This window comes from Sinohyriopsis cumingii, chromosome 5, assembly GCF_028554795.1.
Source record: "Sinohyriopsis cumingii isolate HCF-2022 chromosome 5, ASM2855479v2, whole genome shotgun sequence".
NCBI classification, from domain to species: domain Eukaryota; kingdom Metazoa; phylum Mollusca; class Bivalvia; order Unionida; family Unionidae; genus Sinohyriopsis; species Sinohyriopsis cumingii.
Genome location: NC_142965.1, coordinates 101,022,547 through 101,044,909, shown reverse-complemented (window position 1 = coordinate 101,044,909; position 22,363 = coordinate 101,022,547). Strand labels below are relative to the sequence as shown.

Sequence of the window (22,363 nt, the reverse complement as noted above, 5' to 3'; positions counted from 1 at the left end):
TGTAACGGACACACTCGCAGGGATGTGAGGAGTTCATGCATTCGGTCAATACACAGTTGTCAGGAGCATATCGTAACTTCATTTCAAGTGCAAATATGTGTATTTGTATGTGATATAAATAAAATATATGTATAGTATGTATACTGTATCAATGATATACCACTCGTTGTATAAAGTTTCAACGTGATATGATGTTAAAACACTTTGGTCTTTTACTTTTAAAGAACGATACCGTGGAGGATACTTTTTGGTTTTACTTCGATATACAGAAACGGGAACACACACCTAAGGTTTACTGATCAAACTATATTTTTGTGCTTGGAGTATACTATGTACATTAAGAACAACGTGCATTTACGATGGAATGTTTATTCAGGCAATTGTCATCATCACATGTTCCGGAAACTAACAAGAAAGACAGCAATCACATATACTTCTACAACATCAACTACCCTAATATACAAAGAAAATATGATCGATTGTAACAGTGCTCACGAAACTTTACATGTAGCGATCTGCGATGGTAGATAAATGAAATAAGCAATGAAATTCTGATTAGTGCACTCACTTATAACGGACTCTTACAAGTGCACTTTGTCAAACCGTCCTTTTAAAGATATGTTAGGTAAAGGTAGCTATCGGTAGTTTGGTGGGTTGATTTATCAGAAGGTATATGTAAGACGGTTGGTATCTAGAAGGATCAATGCAAGTTGAGACTGATAAGTGAAAGGAGGAATAGCCACCACGGCAGAAAGGTAATGCAATTGTTTTTCACCTCTGTATATCGGGTTCTAGCGTTATCAATGTAGATAGTGTCAAATTCCATGTAATAACTGTTGCTTAGTGGTAAATGTTAAGGACTTACAATCAATGGTTTGCTGATTCGAATCCTGCCCGAACAGGACGGATGGAGACCTGATGAGCTTGACTTAAGCAGTAAAACAAAGGTAAATACGATGTAAATATGGGGATCATAGTTGTGCGCTAGGTTCAAAAGTTTGTTGAAACGTGAGAGGTATGTTTAACCTAGATGTTTTGCTCCGGTATGAAGGAACATGTTTGAACTTAAACCTTGTGTGGCAGTTATTCGTACGCTCATGGGCAGTTAAGAATGAGTACAATCTTTTTCAAGGTACCTATATGACGAATAGTAGAAATACACGCCAACAACCCCCAACCCTCCAATCACACACCACCCCCTGCTAAAACAAGGTACTTATGAGTCACATGTGATTCGGATAACTGAGCACTTTCGTTCCAGAAATAATTTATTATTAGTTGATGACGAATATCACGCATATTTTGTTTAATAAAATTAGAGAAAAAAATATATTTAACGGTGTGTCATTAGCTTCTAGATAGGTTCCTTTATGGTTAATTTTATTCCTGAAATTGGGCTTTAGAAGGTTTGCAAATACTTTAATTATCATTTGCTAAACAAACAAAAAATGTTACGATAATATATAATTTTTTGATCAGTTACAGTCAGGAATTTACGTATTTCTGTGAAGACTCACTGGAAAAATATCATCCAGCTGTGAGGTGGGTGGGTGGAAGATTACGGCATAAATGACCACTACCTTCTTGGGCACCGATGGTTTGCTAATTGAGTGCATAGATAAAAATTGATAGAGTCAGAGCTAGGACCTTTGCAGCTAACCAAGATATCATTAGGTGTTTATGAAAATACATAGCATGACGGTTTCACGTTCCACAAATTTCCTTAACTAACTGGCTAATTGATAAGCATATTAAGTTTGTCAGTATTTTCAGGAAATATATAATTGTGTCTCTATTCAATATGTGCACCGTATCTGAATATCTAATATTGTTCTGTTTGTATCAAGAAAAACTCGAGCTTTGTTTATGTTATCGCCATACTGCGGGACGTATTTTTGTGATCACATTAGTCTGGTTGTTTGTGTAGGAACCACATGTTTTGCTTCGGCAGAATAACTTGAGCTGTGCAACATCTACAGTTATCAACCTCAGTTTATGGCTTGCAATTTGTCTAAGGAAATACCGTATCGATTTTGGTTTGAAAGCTCAAAAGGTGAAAGTCACTGTGACTGAACAAAAGTAGCTGACCTCTGCACAATTAGTTGAGTTCTTTATCATCTACAGGAACTATACTTTCTGGATTGCCTGCATATTGGAGAAGAAAGAACTGTATCAGTCTTGGGGTCAAGTATATGCATTCAGGAATGTGTTTCACATTGATATCAACAGTAAACAGGCAGCAAAAACAGAGTCGTATTCATCAGTGGAACACTATTCTTGGTGAAATGCATTGCACTTATTTTGTTACCTCCTTGAGAATCTGGTAAATGTCCTAAAATTAGCATTTTCTTCCCAATAATCTAAAATTATTGCAAGGCAAATTGTTAGACCTCAAAATCATTACAGGCCAGGAAACCAATACCAGTGGTACGCTCTTCCATCAATAGCACATTTCCAGATGAATGGCCAGAGAAAACTCGAGAATAATATGTCTGGTCATATTAATGTCTGCGGGCAAATAGAGCTGTTGCCTGATTAATTTCATCGTCAGTGCATGCGATATAAGAAAATCATCAATCGAGTACCGGTCCCGATACCACATTGGTGGCTCTATATTCCCGGAACATCGAACTATTGTACAACAGTAACTTGTGTTGTTTTTTATTTGAATGATCGTTGGTCTCAAACGTATCTTCCACTTTAGCGTTGAAACAATTTGAATTCAGTGGATTTTATCTTTCGTTGCAGTGCAGAAAACTGAATTACTGTCTGCTACGGTTTCCCATCGTTGCTGTTACATTATAAGTACTGATCTGTGAGCAGTTGCTGGGTGCTAATTACATGTATGCCACGTCTGTCTGCATTGATATTTATTATCGTGGTAATTGCTGTGTCAGTTTAGCAGCCGAGGAAGATTATTTACCCATGTATAATAATATAACGATTCTGAACCAGTTGTATCACTCAGCAATACCAAATTAATCCTTGTGTATTTGCGGGAATAATGGAAGCTGTATGTGGAAATATGTACTGCGGCTTGTGCTAATCTGTCAAGAATCCATCATTTCCCAAGGTCTCGAATGTCTTCTCAAATTCTTCGTCGATTTTCATCATTAATAACCATTGCGTTCAGTATGGTACTACCACCGCTGTGAATCCACGGTGTGGATTAAGGAGAGTGTCCTTCTTAACTACAGAGGTGCTAGAGCAATGTAACACCCATATAATTTCAGGAATACTATTCTCTAACACTTCACGAGTATCTATGACAAGTTTATGTGTGTGTGTGTGTGTGTGAATGTGTGTGTGTGTGTGTGTGTGTGTGTGTGTAGGTGTAGGTGTTTGTATGTGGGTGTAAGTGTGATAATTGCGGCACAGTTTTCTAATTTAACTATGTGTGTCTTAAACTTACATCCATGTTCTTGTTATTTCTATGCGTTTTCAACGGCAGCACGTGTATTACAACGGTGACGTTCTCGTTCACGACATACTATGTGGACACGGTAGCAGTGCCAGATGCAATACGACGACGGTTTCTTTCATTATTCCGACGACTATTTTTTTCATTTGGATAACGGTCTTTTATCCTCAAACACACCTACTAATGCTAGTATTCTTGCTCCTATTAGTAGTCCTATATTATGCGCATGCGCAAATTCTTTCAGTAGTTGTACAGTTGCTGTTGCATTGCCATCTGGTGCTGGGTTAACATCCATTGTTGCATTAGTATCCATTGATGGATTATCTGCGACAACCAGCTGATCTAGTGCAACTATTGATTCCAAAACTTCACGTAACTTGAACTGGGTGTAAATACTGTAGATTTGTCCAGTCTTCGCCATGTTATCTATTTACAAGCTTCCAGTGGTATACAAAATCTCACAGTGTCCATCAATAGTAGTCTCCTTTTTTATTACACAATATGAACTATTTTTTTCTTCTTTTTTCTGCTCATAGGCTTGACAAAGCCTGCACCGCTGCAGTTCTAAGATAATTCCTATGTTAATTAATTTATGTAATATGCCTCAAACATGTGTCTGAAAGAGTATATCTCATATTATGAGCTTCTGGGTTAAATCTGTATGATACAAACAAAACAGAGAGTTAAGCTTTTTTATAATCCAATCAATAGGAAGAACAAGACCATTATTTGAAATCTCGATATACCCTTTCAAAATATTACGAACTTCGATCTGAGAATTGTCTTCATTATATATAAACCACGGTAATTATTGAATATAAATATATATTCCTTGCTACATTTATCATAATATATCCTATGATAGTGTAACATTATTTTCTGCACGTGATAAAGTGCAATCAATAACCTGATTCCTGTGCAGTATTTTATGTAGTGTTGTAAAAATCAATAATATAGGTTTGGTTTAACACTTTACCATGCGAATCATTATCAAACTAAACAATCGTGTCTACCCTTTTAGTGTCATGTGCGTTTTACAGCTTACTCATTGTTTTCTTAGATAACAGTGGACTATGAAATCCACAGGTTGTCCATATTATGTGGATCTTTTCATAAAATGAATAAAAAGTCATTGGTAATAGAATGAAGTGACGTATAACAAAGGCAAAACGCTGATAAGCCGATCTACTATTATCATTATATGCGACTAAAACTTAGCTATTTTCTGCAATTGTTCATCACCGCTTTGGAATTGGGCATAAATTGAATTTGTTGAGAGAATGTTGTCAACATTGTCTATGTACGGTTTTGTTACAGCATCATCTGGGCCAAGATGTACCATTAATTGTATAATCGTAATATTGTTCATATTTAGATTCTGTAACACATCCGTGTAATCATTATGTAGACTTCCATCAGATCTGTTCCTTGTGGGAATTTATTACATTATAACCGAGTGAAGAAGAAGTACTAAAAAGATCATGACCAACCATGGACGAATGATCAGACTTTCAGTAAGTATCTTCCACGTGTGTTATTGGGAATCGATTGTTGTAGACATATGACTTTGTTTGGAACTGACGGTGGTTCGTGTTATTCTTCTAGCCCTGAATGAAGTAGTTGTGATGTGTAATAAGACACGCATGTCCTAAAAGTTATGGTATATGATATCTCTCTTGGTCAGCTGCAGTTATATCTAAACCAATGACTAGCGTTTCGTAGAAATGAAATGGTGGAGCGGAAGGTGGGAAATTAGATCTTCTGTTAAACGTTTACACAACATAACATACATGCATCTCTAATCAAAGCTACCATTTAACATATTTGAGTTTGATTCCTCACACTGCCAATCATATTAATACTAAACAATATATTTAAGTTACATCAAATCTTCTGTCATATGCTGGGTAAAGTGCACTAAAGTGAATAACGATATGCAACAATTTAATGAGAATGACACGTTAGTATTGTCTTTTGAATCACAATTATCAAACAAATAATCATAACAGGCATAAGTAGGTCTATGTCATATACATCCATGTCTATAAAATATTCTATCCCTGCCAATAAGTTGTTCGTCTGATTTGTCAATAGCACTTGAAATTACAATATGACGTAGGCAATGCTTTTCTTGAATTAATTGTCATTCCACCCAAAACATCTGTTTTCCATTGTTCGAAGAAAGCGTACAAATGCACAAAAACAAACTATTAGACAAATATTCAGTGAGTATGAAGAAAATCAATCGGATGGGAACGATGGATTTTTAAGCGATATTTCTTGGTGGGGTTTGAGTGTTTGTTTCTAAATTTCAGGACATCATTAAAATGATGGAAGGAGGCGGTATAATTGTAATATTCGTTTCTATATTTTCTGTGCTGAAACCTGTAAGGAAACAAAAGATAAGGGAATAAAATAACCCGTAAGGAGAAAATGTAATTAAAAATAAAAACTTAGATTTGATATTAGTAATTCTGATACTATTTTTTTCTTAGATGTGTGAGACAATACCACTTATTCATGGCCCTACTCCTTATACATAGGTTAAGAAATGCAGTCTAAAACTATAATTGGTAAAACTGAGTTTATAATGAAGTGTCTTTTAATCCAATTGCGAGATTCCTGAATTAAATGCACATCAAGTTAATACTTTGTGACAGTCAGGTCTGATATATCAATGTCAAATCATGCATTCTACGACCACCATAACTATTTATCTCATACAAAAGATGTACTGCCTTTACACAAAACATGATTAATTCGATATCTCTAATAATTTTGTGTAATATATAATTTAGAAATTAAATATTGTAAATGCACAGAGATAAATCTGTCTTGAGATGGAGAAAATTCCCATACAAAGTAAATAAGGTCCAGAAATGCTTACAATGAAATATATTGCCTGTCACCTGTCGTGTTGTGTTCATCCTTAAATTCTTTATCAAGCGAACTTGCTATCAATCCAAAAATTCTCTCACCGAAATCTGGGATTAATCAAAAGACTATAGATCTCTATAGAAAATCTCTCAACACAAAAATGCAATCGACATGAAATATCTCTTCGACGATAAACTAAACAATGTTACCTAAACGTAAGTACCTTTTCCAGAAAATTAATTTCCTGTCTGAAAGACAAATTATGTCCATAATGTCAGCTTTTCCTATCCTGAACCGATACATCTGAAGTATGTACTTAAAGTGCCAGTCATAATCAAAGGACTTAATTCGCTTAAACTTTCTGAGGATTGAGCTTTCTGCTTGATAAATTTATTTTTCAAGACGATATGTGAATATAACTATCTAAGGTGATTCGTTTGAATTCAAGAGCTTTGTAGAATATGTGTGCGCGAGAAGGAAGATAAAAAAAAAACAACATTCGTATACTTATAAAATGTAAAACTAAAATATGAATGGTAAACACTATTTGCTGAGAAATGATTAATATTTTAGCAGTTTGAAGTAAGAATAAATCATCCTGTCAGTAGGTCGGTCCTTTCATTATTAAAGAGGTAATATGCAAGAAATGTATATTATATAAATGAAATAAAACAGATGTAACTCATTAAAGTAATTAGATGAAATGGAACATGGAAACACGACGCAAAAATTGTATAAATATAATGAAAGCTCAACAGTATTATAGTGGATGAGGCAAGAAAATCAGAGAATGCACACAAGCAAAATTTACCTGTGAATGTGAAAAAGCCTTGATAATGTTAAAACTTTAAACATATCATTATTGCACAAAAACTACATGATTCGATTTGGAAATTTTAAAATTCAGATTTGTACATGCCAACGTATAACTTCAGATATTTAACTTACTGGTTTGTCTACTTTTTTAAACAAAAGAAATCATGGAAAATGATCATGTAAAACTCAGCCCGATGAACTTGGAATGGTTGATGATAAATGTAGTTTAGTTGAAAGACCGTTTGCAGATTGGTATCACATAACACAAGCAACAAGCATAATAATCAAACACAAAATATGAAGTAAATGTAAATAAACACTTGTTTATCTACATAAAAAATTTGAAGAGTGCTTATATGTAGGTCCGACATGATTAATGTTTGCCAATTGCAGGAAATTCATATATTTAATTAAAATATTAGATACAACTTAAACCCAGCGTGTTTTCTTTTTTTTATATATTAAACTATAATATAATCTGATTGCAGATCCATGTTCACATATATACAAGTACCATATTAGCTGATTTTATTTATATTTGGAGTCAATTAGACATCCTCCTATGTAATTGTAGTCATTATGGTATCATATGCATGTTTGACTAATATATAAAAATTAGCTTTGTCTTATACATCTTTGTTTCTTTGAGAGGAGTTTTTATATATATATTTGAAATATATTGTGTGCTTTTCCGTGATTAAGGGTTGTGGATAGAGTTTCTGCATCCATGGTCTTTGTTATGATTGTAAACGAAAACTACTGAACGAGAACAATGTCTGACGATAGCATCAATAGCGTCAATTAGTCTGTCCTTGATGTTAAAGAAAACAAGATATTGACAATGTCTAGTAGGGCAGCTGAGTTAACCACGGCCCTGTGTATTTCAATCTGTATTGTGATTATAAGTAACACCAGAAAGTCAATGGCGTTGCAAGCTGTTTGTTTGGAGGAATGACACAATAGTGCTAACGATACCGGATTAACATAATCAAAGCCGACCGATATGTGGGGCGCTTCTAATGTTTTCTGGCTAACGCAGAAAGAGCGGATTAACACAGAATATCAGGTTATACAAAACATCAAATATATCTGTCATATATTTCAGGCACTGGCATGATTTTTCATATACCCGGCATGATTCGTCTGTCGCTGTGGAATTTTAAAACAGTTTCACGTGACGTACTGTATATCCAACCATTCAGACCGCTATCATTTCAGCTGACGTTTAACGACTACATCAAGATGATTCAGAGCACCAGTAAGGAACCGAGCTAAACAATCACTAGTATTTCCCTGGAGTTTGAATGATTGGCCCAGTTGGAACTAGCACGTATGTTCATGCAGCTGTATAGCGGAAATGTGGTCTTCTTTTAACACCTAGATATCATGGTATATCTCAGCCAGTGCTTAATACATAGTGTCAGCGTGGTAAGATATTTGATCATGACTGACTAGTTTTAGTATCTTTCCTATTGCGCGATTGTCTTTCCCGATGGGTTACGTTGTATTTTCTTGACATTGCTTTGTTGGTGAGAATTTATAAAACAAATTCAAGAGTGCCTGTATAGCGTGAACTTGCTAGAGTGTAACACATAATGATTTTTGGGGAATCGGTGAGGCTCAGTGGTAACGAGCTGGGATCTCCAGCATCGTCCCTAAAATTTCGATGAGTTTCATTTTCTGAGCAAAACTATCTAAGTCTTTTTCCATTTCTAGTATATTGTAAGTTTTCGGTTCCTGAAAAGGAGACTTGTGGCTGAGTGAGACAAATTAACCAATGACAACAGTGGTTACATTCCGGTTCATTTTCGGTACTTCCCTGACGAAACGAAATTGCGTTTTTAGGCTCCTTAGAAATGTGTTCCGTTTTCCCATAAAGTCCTGAAATGTGTTTCGAGCGCAATTTCTTCTGAGAATTTCAGTATGAAAAACAGCGCCTTTCATGAAACAGTTTTGTTTTCCAAATAAATTATATAATTGGCAAAATGATGTTCCATCCCGATTTTGTTTTCGTCGATATATCTGAGATTGGAGAGATATAATCTTCATACAGGGTATGGTGAATACTCAATGGACAAATACAAACAAAAAGATAAGAGAGTGTATAAATATACATCAATACAAATACATAAAAAACTGGAGGTCTGATCATCACAGGAAGAAAATTCTTCCAGAAATGCAGTTTGAGACTTCCAAAATAAAGTTATAAAATTCACCAAATAAACCAAACACCTAGCATTTGTATGGCCTTAGATTTGTGTAAGAGCACGCATAAGGGAATTAAAAAAAACCCTATATATTTACACAATAAATGGTAACGGTTTTTCAAAGTTTTGAACTAAACATTCTCCTCTTCAAGGAAACCAAGAACTGACATATACAAAACAAACAACTAAACACAAAATCTATTAAAATGCCAGACTCCTGCATGTCGGACTTGCTTGGAGGAATTTGCAAAATGATATATAACAATAAAATTTTGTAGTAATAATTGTATTCTCCTCCTAACGGTGTAAAAATAATAACCAATAGGATATGTTTTATTTCCATGAAGTAACATTAACAGAAATACAAAAATAAAGTATTATTGCAATCAAGAAGTTATATAATAATCTCTCAAAGCATCATATTGAGAAATTAAGTATCACAACATTAAATAATGCTACTATGTTCTCTTTACGATTGGAAAGAAATTATGTCATCTATATTGCATATATTATTAATAAATCAGAAGAAATATTGTGCAATTTATAATAAATATAATAAAGATTACTGACACAAGTATACTGTATCATACATACAAAACAAACCAGTATTTTAATTTATTAATATAGCGTTAATGAGTACTTTATTCCTTAGTAGTTTTGGTTTTAACGGCACAATTAAAAACAAAATATTTGCTGTATCATTTCCGGAAATGAGCGCAAAGTATTTGTCCTAAAGACACATGCAGGTCGCTGACCCATGCTGTATTTAGTGGGTATCGACCCCACGATAATATATTGCGACTTAGAAACTCTAGTAACAGTGATACCGCAATTCCATTTAAATATATATGTGTTCCATGCAGTAATAATGTTTCGGTAACACAAATAATGGAAATATCGAATAATGAAGACTAAATTCAAGCCTGGGAGACCCAAGTCACATTCTCATATAAAGTACTGACAACATGAATAAATCAATCACATGGGTTGCTAAATCTCTATTCAGTAAAATATTGCGGATTTGTGTTTCAGTCCATATTACGTGTTTAGATTAACAATACAAATTTATTGCACCTTATTCAAATAATCTGAAAGATGGTCAATACGTTTCGCATGTCTATTTTCAAAATATGGTAATTAATCTTGGTTTGTTGATCTCTCGCGTCAATTTAAATCGATTTTCACGAGATAAGGTAAATAAATTACAACCCCTTGTCGGTAGGGACAAAGGATTCCTTATTAGACTTATGGAATGTGTGTTCAGTGGCGCTCAGCATTAAGATGTTAGTTTCTTTCTCTCTCTCTCTCAAAATAAATCTAGGATTAAAGAGAAATAGTGTCTTTACTTTGATAAGAAATTAACTTACACATTGGATAGTTGAAGTGATGTGACACTTTCATGTGCCTCTATCTGACTGAATATATTATCTATATCTTTCAATCCATGATTTCGAGGAGAAACGAGAGGATGGATATAAAAAGTATTTAGCTATTTCCGACATTTGCCTTCTGTAGTAACTAATTTTCCATCGTAAAACGAATAAGGTTGAATACCATGATTCCATCTATATACTACTTCACATCTTATCATAATTGCACTACATTATTTATAAATTCACTGAATACATGGTGCTACAAGCCAGATGTTAACCCATCGTATTAACTTAAAATCGATTTTGCTAAAATTCATAAAAGGCAAACTAATCTAAATTTGACTTTTTCAGCATCACATGTTTTTCAAAAATATCTTAAACATAAACGAAATGAAAGTTCTTTTGCAAATGTATTACATAAGAGTCGGATATACATGACATACATTTAATGGTGTTTATTGTTCCGTGGAGAGGTGAATGTGGGTGCACGACTGTAGTATGATGTGCATCATAGGCTTGGAGCACTCGTCTGTCATACCCTTGGTTGATAATTGCCTTATTTGCAGGAGTCATGTAAATATAAATTAACCTATCCTGTGACAAAAATCTTCAGTCGAATCAAACTGAGCAGGCTGTTTTAGGTTGCATTGTCATTGTTATGTCAAATAGATTGTTTTAGGTTTGCATTGTCATTGTTATGTCAAATAGATTATACAGTTCAGCTATCTAAACACGTGTCTCTATCACAATTGTAATCAGATACATCCACATTTGGGGATAGAAGGTCTATGATTTTCAACAAGTTTCAGGTTTTCACAAATTGAGTGAGATAGAGAAGAAATGTATACAGTTAACAATAATACAATTAACTTTATTGTAATATGATTGCCTGATAAATAACTAGTGGAACAACAGTTAATACAATTTCGTGCAACAAATAGTTGCGCTTAAACCAGATGTGTGTGTTTAGTTTCTGGATTTCTTTTAAAGAATAAAAAGTTAGAACGAACGAATCGATGAATGAAATGTTAAGGAAATCGCAAACAAAATGTACAAAAATCAGCGAACTCTTTATTACAGGGTGAAATAAAACAAACATATAAAAATAAAAAGAAATAAATATAAATATTCGACTATTTTACTTAAGTCAGAAAGCATATATTGGAGCGTATTGTTTTGCATTATTTGTATAATTGCATGTGTTTGCACTGAAGATGCATTGCGAAAAACTAAACGCAATGTTTTTTGCCGTTACTGGCAATATGCACAAGTTATTACATAACTAGTTTTGTTCAGTTAAGATCAACGTGCTAGATCGATCTTAAATGCTGTGATATTTGTATGATGGCATCGTTTGAGCGAACGACACTGCCTGTATAAATAATGCTAGTAATGAAAATAACATATTCGAATTCATCATAACGTTGTTATCAGCACGAGGTTGGACAACCAATGATATTCGAATTGGCACTTGCCGTTCTCCATTAGCTATTTTAAAGATTTAAACTGGATTCCGGTCAAACTTTGGATGTCAGTTCTCATCTGCGAAAAAATATTTGTTTTGAACAGTTAGAAAGTTATATGCTGCAAACAATATCGATCATTTCGTAACACTCTGTCTAAAAATATTTGAATGTATTTAATATATCATGCACCTATTTTGTTACGTACAATAGAGAACAAAGGGATATTTCTACTTAAAGTTACTGGCAGATATCTACGTTTCTCTACTTTTGTCTGTCATGTTAAGGTTTATGAACTTGTATCTAAGATTTTCTGTAGAATTTAAAATCATTCATTAGGATTTTTATCAGGTCCCTGGCGCTGTCTAGCGTATATGGAATGCTTGAACACAATGCTTGTCGTTTCGAATGCATACCAACAAGATAGCCTCTTAAATGCGCGTCCATGGATTTTCTATTGTTTTCACAAAGAAGAAGCTGGCTAATATCTGGAATATTTCCCCAAAAGTAAAAATAAACAAAAATGATAGGAAGTTGTAATAAAATTTGCATATGTTATGTAAAGGAATTTGTATAGTTCTGAGATTTAATTAACAAAGACCTTAGACAAGCATGGAGTAAATAGGCGGCTGCAGAATAAGTGTCACATTGTTTGCAATCTAATTTGTCAGCGGGCTATCGGGACCACCACAGAGGTATAACGGAATGACTGTTTCAATAGGTCTCGACCTGAGCATGTTAAAAAGCGATACTTGGATATAATGCAATGTGAAAATACCATCGTCACTCAATAAGTAAGCCCTAAAATAATGTATTTTTTACATGAACTAATCTACATTAAGGTATTGATTTGGACTATGCCCAAAATGCATACTAATCGTCGGTCAGTCATTGACGTCTCCAATTAAGAAAAATAAAACAGACAGACACTGTGAGTGACCATTGATGATTTGTCTCAAATGAAAATAAATGAACGACTGGAGCCTACAAATCATTATATCTGAAAACATATAACCATCTATTATATATTTATGTACACCCATAAATATCTGATGTAAGAACTTTAGAGCGAATTATTTGAACTAGCGCGCAACTGATATTTTACATGGCGCACAAACCAATCTTACTACCCAGTATTGTGACCTCTAGAATGTTTCGTCGGGAGCAATATGTTTTTACTTCACGTTCATCGGTTGCCTCTGTTCGTGTGTGAGTATGTGTTTGATTGCTACAAAGATTTGATAGAATCAAAGATGAAACATATTGCTGTTTAAACGAATATGTTGGCTTAAACTAAGAAACAGAAGAGAGTAAAAGAAAACAAGTTTTATAAAATTTAACAAATAATTTATTTGCCTTGATAACAAAGAAAATATTTGAAAATAAATTAAAACTTTTGTGAATTAAATCCAAAAAGTCATGAACATTTTGATGTGCCTTTAGTAAAGAATATATTGATATGCCAGCAACCTGGATTAGGGTGAGGCACTAATAGTCTTTTGTGTATCATAATAATATAATCGAAATATGTTATTCTCTGAATTCACTCTAATATGCCAAATTATTGTTTCTGTCCAAGAATAGTATTGATGAACACTTTGTAGTTCCAGTGAATAACATTTTGAATAAATTCCACTTAAATGAAATAGAAAGCACAACAAATAGACTGATTTTGCTACTAACAATAGAGAGCGAAAAAGAAACAGTTTTCTAAAATTCAACACATAATTTATTTCCTTTGAAAAAAAGTAAAAATTTGAAAAGAACTTACACTGTTGTGAATTAAATCCCAAAAGGTCATACAAATTTATCACAAGTCCAAATGTATATGTTCTATCTGAATTTCCTTTGTATTCCAGATAAGTTCCAATATTGAACATTTTATGGTGTGCCTGTATTCAAGAATATACTAATGTGCCAGTAGAATGGATTGTGTTAATACCCTAAGAGTCTTTTAATGTATCACAATAATAAAATTCAAAAATTTTCTTCTCTGATTACACTAAAATTCCAAATTAATGTTCCTGCCCAATACTTTAAATAGTGAACCTTTTGTATCTCCAGTGAATAATAATTTGAATCAATAATTCCACTCATGTGAAATACTACACAACAAATCAGATTGATTCTGCTAAAATTATAATGCAAGAATTCGTCATTTCTAAAGTAAAGTGATACAAACAAAGAACCAGGATGAGGATGTTCTAAGTTATCAGCAAGGCAAAGTCTCTTACTAAAATTAGAATATTAACAATGTCCTAGATTCAGATTAAGATAAATATGTTTACCTTAAAAAATAATGAACCGAATATTTATAAAGAATTCAGCGATGATAATGTTGTTTATAGATCAATGCCCTTCGTCAGGCACACAGTGAACATAATTTTTGTACAAGGTTAAGTAAAAAATAAAAATGTATGTAAGATATAATTATTAAAATATCGATAAAATATTACAAATTAAATATACATAACACTAGTCCGTGCTAAGTGAAATTTATGATGTTTTACAAACACATTTTTATATATCTTAAATTGCTTGTTTGCAGTGTCGTTTGAAGATGTTATAGAAATATATCTACTGTTGTACCTCCTCAAGCTTTTGCATGGTTCCCCGTTCTTGCACACTGAAATTATACTGATTCAGGTACTCTCTTGCGTTATTTTTAAAATTCTTATCTTGCCTATGATTTAGACTCATACACATAGGAAACCTTATAGTTTAAATAAACTTTCTGCATAATATCCCGCTCTTACATACTGATATATTAAACCTAGATTAAATATAGTTTTTGAAAACTTCAAATCACCAATGAGGGTATATATTATGTTTTGTATTATTGCATTTGTTTCTTTTAAAAATTTAGTTTTATCAAATAGACGCTCATCTTGCACTTTCATGGCAATACCAAAACTAATTTGCTCCGTTTTGCTGACAAAGAATACGATACATATCTGAACAAATGCACTATTGCTCTAGAGAGATACTGTAGTTGCAAATTAGCATGAACAGACAAAATTAAATTATCTATTTATACTGCAAGTCATTTAAAACGGAAACGGACCAATGCAATGTAAATGTACACCATCTTTTGATCATATGTTTGTTGTTTTAATTTCCCTGACGCAGTTTGGCTCAGTGTGGTATTTATGAGAAGTGAGTTATTCGATCTAGGTGTGTTTGAGTATCGAGTGGTTCGAGTGAACTATTCTCTCGATTCTATACTCAGCAGAGAAAAGTCACGTTATCCGACAAGGCAAGTATATTCAGAACCTGGGAAACCTAAATTTTGCCAGCATTGACTTTACGGTGAAGGCCAACAATGCTGTCAAGTTGTATTACCGCAAAGAGGAAATTCCAGTTATCGTCCGTGGCTGGGAAAAGAGCTAGAACCGGTTACATGTCAGCAAAAATGAAGTATCATTCGAGGTCGACTTTTATCTGCCTGCTGACGATAGAAACAACCCGCTGCCTTTGAATAAATTACCTAAGCCCTTTTGTTGTTTAATCACAACAGAAACAATAATAACAAGCAGGGATACTGACCAAAGACCGCTGTAATAACTGACGCCGCAGTGCGTCAAAATTGCCGGATCCAGCCTTGAACATCTCACTTTTACAGTACCATCACCAGCAGATGAGCATTTACTACATCATTTATGCGAATTCTAAGACACTGAACGTACGTGGAAGATCCTACTGTCAATCTGGATAAAAGCAACACGCAATAAATTTCTGACTAGGTTCTTCTACTGCATATTCGTCTGCTTCCACGGATTATACAAGGAACTGAGCCGGTGCTATAAGGAGGACGTTGCCACCTTCATTCAGAGCCTTGAACACAAGATGGTGAAGATCTGGTAGGTTCTTCCTAGTCGGGCTGCAATCTTCATGAACAGAGACGAAAGTAAGTCCTTATAGTAGGCCAAATTATGCCAAATTTGCAGGCAAGTATAGGGCCTATCCCATAAAATAGGAAACCTCAAGCTGATCACATACCCAGACAAAAATGAAGGTACCAGCTGTGCTGCATAACTTACTCGCCTACGTCGGTAATCAAATCATTGAAGACAACGGAACGGCTTCAATGAAAAAAGTAAGAACCATGCCAATAGCATTGAAAAATACATAACATTATCGCAGAGGCAAGTACAACTTATTAACAGCCGCCAGTTGATGATGATTAGCCTCGATAATCCGGTCGCCAACATGCGTCAGTAGACAATTTTTAACAGTGGTACATAGAGTACAATATAGGCCTTCTTATCACAGAAACAGATGTAAGCGTATGTAGAAATCCACCTTTCGCCTGTAGAGACCTCCTGTAACGAGCTGACCATCGAATGACTGAAAAAGAAAGACTATAAGCACTCGAAGATGTTTGGAGAGTGTTAAAATGCCCCACCAGGTGCTACACTTTCAGGCTCATCCGCCGGAGATACAAATGCTTCATACATCGCTGACCTCGCATGCGCAGTAAAACTGGCATCAATCTAATTTTTATCTGTGTCATGTTACTTAGCCTAAATGATATCGTCTTTCCTCGTGGAAATCACAAGTAAATGCATTATGCATTTGTAAAACACGCTGACATTAACGGCAAGAAAACTGAGGTCAGAAGTGAACGAGATGAAATAAAATTAATAGTATTTAAAACCTAAATACGCAAAACTTCACCATCAAACCTAAAATGTATTCACCGAGTTTTCGGCGACTCCACATCCACTTCGATCCGTCTCATAAAAAATGTCCTTGATCACATCGCGCAGAATCTATATTTATTCTTTTAAACACTCTTACCCTACCCACGATATAGGTCATTCGCTTTGCAGTCAAAGTCCTTCGTAGTATTCATACATTAATATTTATGCTTCTTTTACTTACTGGCTACATGGCTCATTTGTGTTAATTATATGTATTTCGTATTGATCACGAACTCGTGCCACTTGACATCTTGGATTTGTTCACTGTTAAGTTTGCTTACGATGTCATCGTGTATATTTCTTCATTATGTTGTTGTAATATGCTAGTTGTTGAACATAGCATATCTTATTTTCCTGTTTCTAACCTGTTGAGTACATTCAATAACTTCCACTTCTGTGTGTAGCTATAGTTAATTGCTATCATCATGTTTCGGTTATTCTTTATAGTAATCTGTATCATATGTTTGCCTATCATTTGTTAAACAACGATTATACACTAATAATTAATTGAGGTTTTATTTCATCATATACTGAACAAAGTCGAAGAGAGAATAACTTTTAATATCGACTGCCAAGAGAACATAGACAGAATATGCCAGAAATGAAAACTACACCCTTTCAGTAATTCTGAATAATAACTGAAAAGTATTTATAGTCACCCGAAATGCTAGCTAAAAAGATTTAATAAACAGATATATAGATGCATGCTAAATAATAAACAGTTTCAAGATATTTGAAATCTAAAACTGGATATATCTTCATTTAGCAACTACACCACAACACAAATTACTTCAGTTTTACTTATGTAGAGTCTTCCATGTCTAATCCATGTCTTTGAGAATCGTTCCCGCTTTAAAAAATTGTCCATATTCATAATTGCAAATTTATATCATAACACAAAAAGTATCACCATTAAAGACGGATAAGGAGACCATATTTACGATACGACACTAATGTTCTTTGCACGAAAAGAGGCACGCGTAAGTCAACTTATATTAAAATGTTATATAAATCAAGCATTATTGATTTCATTCTTCGTGTACAAGGACGTGTTGACGTCTGACTACGCAAGACTTTCGAGGATTATACATTAAGAGATTTAATCAAAAAGAGTGAACAAGGTAATAATAAATTAATAATTATGAATCAGTATACTGTAAAAGAATAAACAGTGACAGCAGAAGAATATGAAGTTTAAAAATAAATCAACATGATATAACAACATACTCATGACTGTTTTAGCATATCTATTTGGAATTATATTAAAACAGCATATTGCGCTAATCCGTGTATGATGAAATAATGAGCTGGTTCTAGTTTGTTATTATCTGATCATAACAGATTTGATTTGTTAAATACAATCACATTTAAGTACATTTCTTTACGTAAGATTACTATACGATGTCAGTTTATGATGATGCATGTCTTCCTTTACGTCTTGATAATTAGTACTGCTGATCACTGTCTCAGTGAGGCTTGAAGACAATTCTCATTTTATGGTAATTTATTTTCATTAAACCTTTGTTATAGTCAAATGTTTGTCTTCAAAACGTTTGGCTCGAGAGTTTCCCTAAAATGTTTCTTTTTTTATTTTTGTCTCAATTATTGCTTTTATATAATATTTTTATATAAATTTAGCATCATTTAGATGTTTATCAGCTTGATGTAAGGGCTGGCTCATATACCAATAAATATCTATAAATCAAATTTTTCATTTACAGAACGTCTTTAGGATTTGGACTACTTTGTCAAATTTACCAGCATTAAAATCCTTACTAAACACAACATGAATTCTTCTTTAACTGGATTGCTCGTATAAAGAAAATAATAAATAGAGAGTAAAGTATGTGCTGGATATTTTGATTTAAAATATGCACAATATGCGGGACGTTTGCATTGCCCAGTTAGGTCACACTAATTAATTTCTTTGTAGCTGGCGTTGGTGATAAGGCCATCGGTAAAATTGTATGTTTTTTCATTAGATGGTTCATACGTAAGCTTTATTTTCTTTGTCAGTATTCTCTTTTTCACCAAAATGTTATATTTTGGTTATATAAGGGCATTTACCTTGTGAGTTATAATATTTAAGTTTATAATCCAGGAAATGTCTTACTTTCAATGTCCTTATGCAAATAACAACTTTGTTGAGAAGTGGAACGTTGTAGAACACTAATGATCGTACATTTAAGCAGAATCCCCGAAACGTATGTAGTTTAAATTATGCCAAAGTCATTGTTTATTGAATACTACTTGCCTCCATTGTTTTTTCTCCTAAACACCACAGGTTAGGATGTTCATAGACGGTTGAAGCCATGCCTGTAAGTTTATGTGCTATATAGGGTATAAAGTACCTTTAGGCTTCTCAAAATAATTCTGCCGGACACATTTTCATTCACGTGACTTTAGAAACCTTTGCGTAATATCGTTTCAGATTTTAACAAGCAGAGGGAGAAACAATATCATAATTGATATTATGGATACCGAGATTAAGTAAGTACCCGTGTTACAATTGATAGATGCACGTGGTTTAGACCGGCAGGGTGTGAGAATAATTTACAGTGTTCTGCATTAAATATTAAAGGATAATTTTGTTTTACCAGGTGTGTGACTTTATATTGTTTCACCAATGACTAATAAGAAACTATTCTCAATATATTTTCATGTCCTTTGTTATCTCAGCAAAAGATAAGGCATTTACTAGTCGTGAAACATTTGGAGATTTCGTAGTGATTGTTTCATTTCCCGATTTACAATTTTTGTGTGCAACTATGGTGGATTTATGTGATTAGAAAACAGAGAATCAGGTTCAAAGGTATCGAAGGAGGATTAGTGATCACTTACCATTGAATGCCGACATATGTATGAACACTAGTTTACACAAGTTGGTTTCAAATGCACATTCACTGTTATGATGGACCAATGAATGAATTCGTCTTATGTATTTAACGATTAGGGAAAGATGTTTACAATTAAACTCTTTGCTTCCGTTTCACACTCAGTCTGTCTATCCATCCGTCTCTTTTCACCTTATTGTAAAATGATGAATAGTGGAACAATTTCATATTGTCTTGATGGCCCCAAAGACGAATGAAACATAAGAATAGAGAAAGGACTTTTAAAAACTATCCATTCTAACTCAGTAATGTTTATGTCCTTCATATTCAACATAGTCACAGCATTTCCAAGACATTGTCATTAGTTATAAAAGTTTTTTTGTCTGTTTGTATAATTGCTTGTTGTTGTTTTTGAATTAATAAAACTAGTGCGCCCAGTATCTTAGTTATACACTATATCGACTATGTGCTGACAGTACTTACCTGCAGAAAATGAAAATGCTTGTTTTAATGCTTTGCCTTTATTATTCTACCTCTTAATATAAATCATAATGATATTGCGAAATATTATTCATAAACCTTGCATGTCAAAATAAATATAACTTCTGCTGTGGTAAATACAAATGGTATTCTTTGTGTAATCTCTCTCGGAAATAGACTTTAATCTCCATGATGACCTTTATGGTATAACATATAGCATAAGTTACGTTTCTTATCCAGCTTTCCGTTTTCTTCTGTTTAAATTCTCATTCAAATAAATTGAAGTAGCAGTTGAAGAAAGTAAATGAAGTCGTCTAAACAAAGTCATCAGCAGATGCATATCACCATCACACGCGTAACCTTATGAATTTCATGTTATATAATCAAAACAATGTTGATTTACTTCATCCTAAGGGTGTTCTAGAACAAAGAACTTGATTATTGTGGATTGTGTGGTTCCTAATGAGAGATAATCATGGATGTCCTATCCGCACTACGTTAAATCCATTAGTCCTTTGTTGCATTATCGTGAATGTGTCTGAATATTAAACTACTGCCAGTATTGAATGTGAACCAAATTATAATTCTTATCATAACACAGGTAAGTAATTTCCATTTCAAGTAGTGAAAACAAACATTCTAATAATTTGTTCCTAGCAGCTAAAGAATACAAGAAAATCGTCGGAAATAAGGTCATCAGACGACGAATATAGCACAGTTACTTATGATTAATTAGTTTCCCACTATTATTAGCATAGGTATCGTATTTTCTCACCAACATATGAGTAGGTACAATTATGTACTCTCATCAACAAGCAGTAAAAACAGCTGACAATTGGTATTGTTGGAAATATAACATTGTACCCTTTAAATGTCCTCACCGTATTGGAGTAAATATTTCAAATATTGTTTTTATTAATTTTTTAAAATACATAATATGTATCAATAAGTGTATATTAAAAGTTCATAGGTTGGCGTACTAAATTATACTACACTACTTTAATTTGGCTATGTTGTCTGAACAATACAAAATCTTATTGTTTTATATAGATATAGCCCTAACTCCGATATATTTAACATTAAACATGAATATTTATTGCAATGTAAATTTCCATTTTCAGAGATGCACTGAATGAATTGGGGTAAGTGATAAAGCTAATATCGAACGTTTCAACATTTGTACATGATTAGCCTTGTGTAATCTGATTACACTTGCGATTTTGTAAACTGAGCTGTTCTTAAACCTTAGAATTGCATTGCATGCTTATTGTTTTAAATTTAACCTCTAATAATTCCTTTATTTTTTCTTCAAAAAATGTTATTTGTTTATATATAAATGTGTGTGCTAAACTAAACCAACTTAAATTTATCCAATAATTAATTTTTTAAAAAATAGTGGGACTTTTGTTTTATGTATAAATGCGATGGGCTTAGTAAGTGATGATATAAAAATAACTACCATATACGATTTGCGATGTAGAAACTTTCCCGCGGCAAATGTGAAGGACACTAAACCTTTGTGCTCTAAATTCGCCGTGGAATTAAGGAAACGTACGATCCAGATCACATCTGAGCTTTACAAAACTATTCAAAGACGGAACAGTACAATGAAATTCTTTATTTTTATTCAATGATGTTGTACCATATTTCATGCCAGCTTTAATACTTTCTTTCCGGCTGAAAGAAATAAGTACTCAAACTATTTTGAAATCGAAATATCACTTGACAATGTGAAATAGCTACTACGCAAATGTCAGTAAAGCCTTTGTGACACCATTCTTCATATGCAAAAATATTAATTTCTTTGCGGGCACAACAGCATGTTTGAAGTTCTGTTGGCACTTTGAGTCCAGGTAAAGATAACAATGAGCTCACAAGGTTAAATTTATTCTTAAACTTTGATATTTGCGGCTTAGTTAGAGATCATTGCTCGGATAAAAAGTGACCAAAGATGTACACAAATGTAAAGCCTTCCTCAAATGGCAGTGTCATAGGAACCCTATCCATATATTTGTTTTAATTTTAATCACATAATCCTTAAGTTTAGCAGCCACGAAATGTTGTCTTTACTGTCGTTATCTGCGATGTAATATTGGGCAATATTAATTAATTATATGACATTTACTTTTTCATAAGCATGTATATTTACAATTCAGACGTTTTTTATATGAAGATCACGGGCTAAAGGT

At 33.5% G+C, this 22,363-nt stretch overlaps 1 protein-coding gene across 4 annotated transcripts in view; it reads left to right on the top strand.

The window, feature by feature from the left end:
• The first annotated feature begins 461 nt into the window (after positions 1-461).
• The window catches only part of LOC149799880 (uncharacterized), a 75,165-nt gene continuing 53,263 nt past the window's right edge, over positions 462-22,363 (top strand). For 2 of the 4 annotated variants that reach the window (XM_089959321.1, XM_089959318.1), the window contains exons 1-3: positions 462-755; positions 19,292-19,350; positions 21,296-21,316. In XM_089959321.1, coding sequence (XP_089815447.1) covers positions 19,334-19,350; positions 21,296-21,316 — 38 coding nt within the window. In that variant the 5' untranslated portion in view covers positions 462-755; positions 19,292-19,333. Of the gene's footprint in view, positions 756-832; positions 948-17,906; positions 17,982-19,291; positions 19,351-21,295; positions 21,317-22,363 lie in introns of those variants that run through there. The other 2 variants (XM_089959319.1, XM_089959320.1) reach the window with 2 other exon arrangements.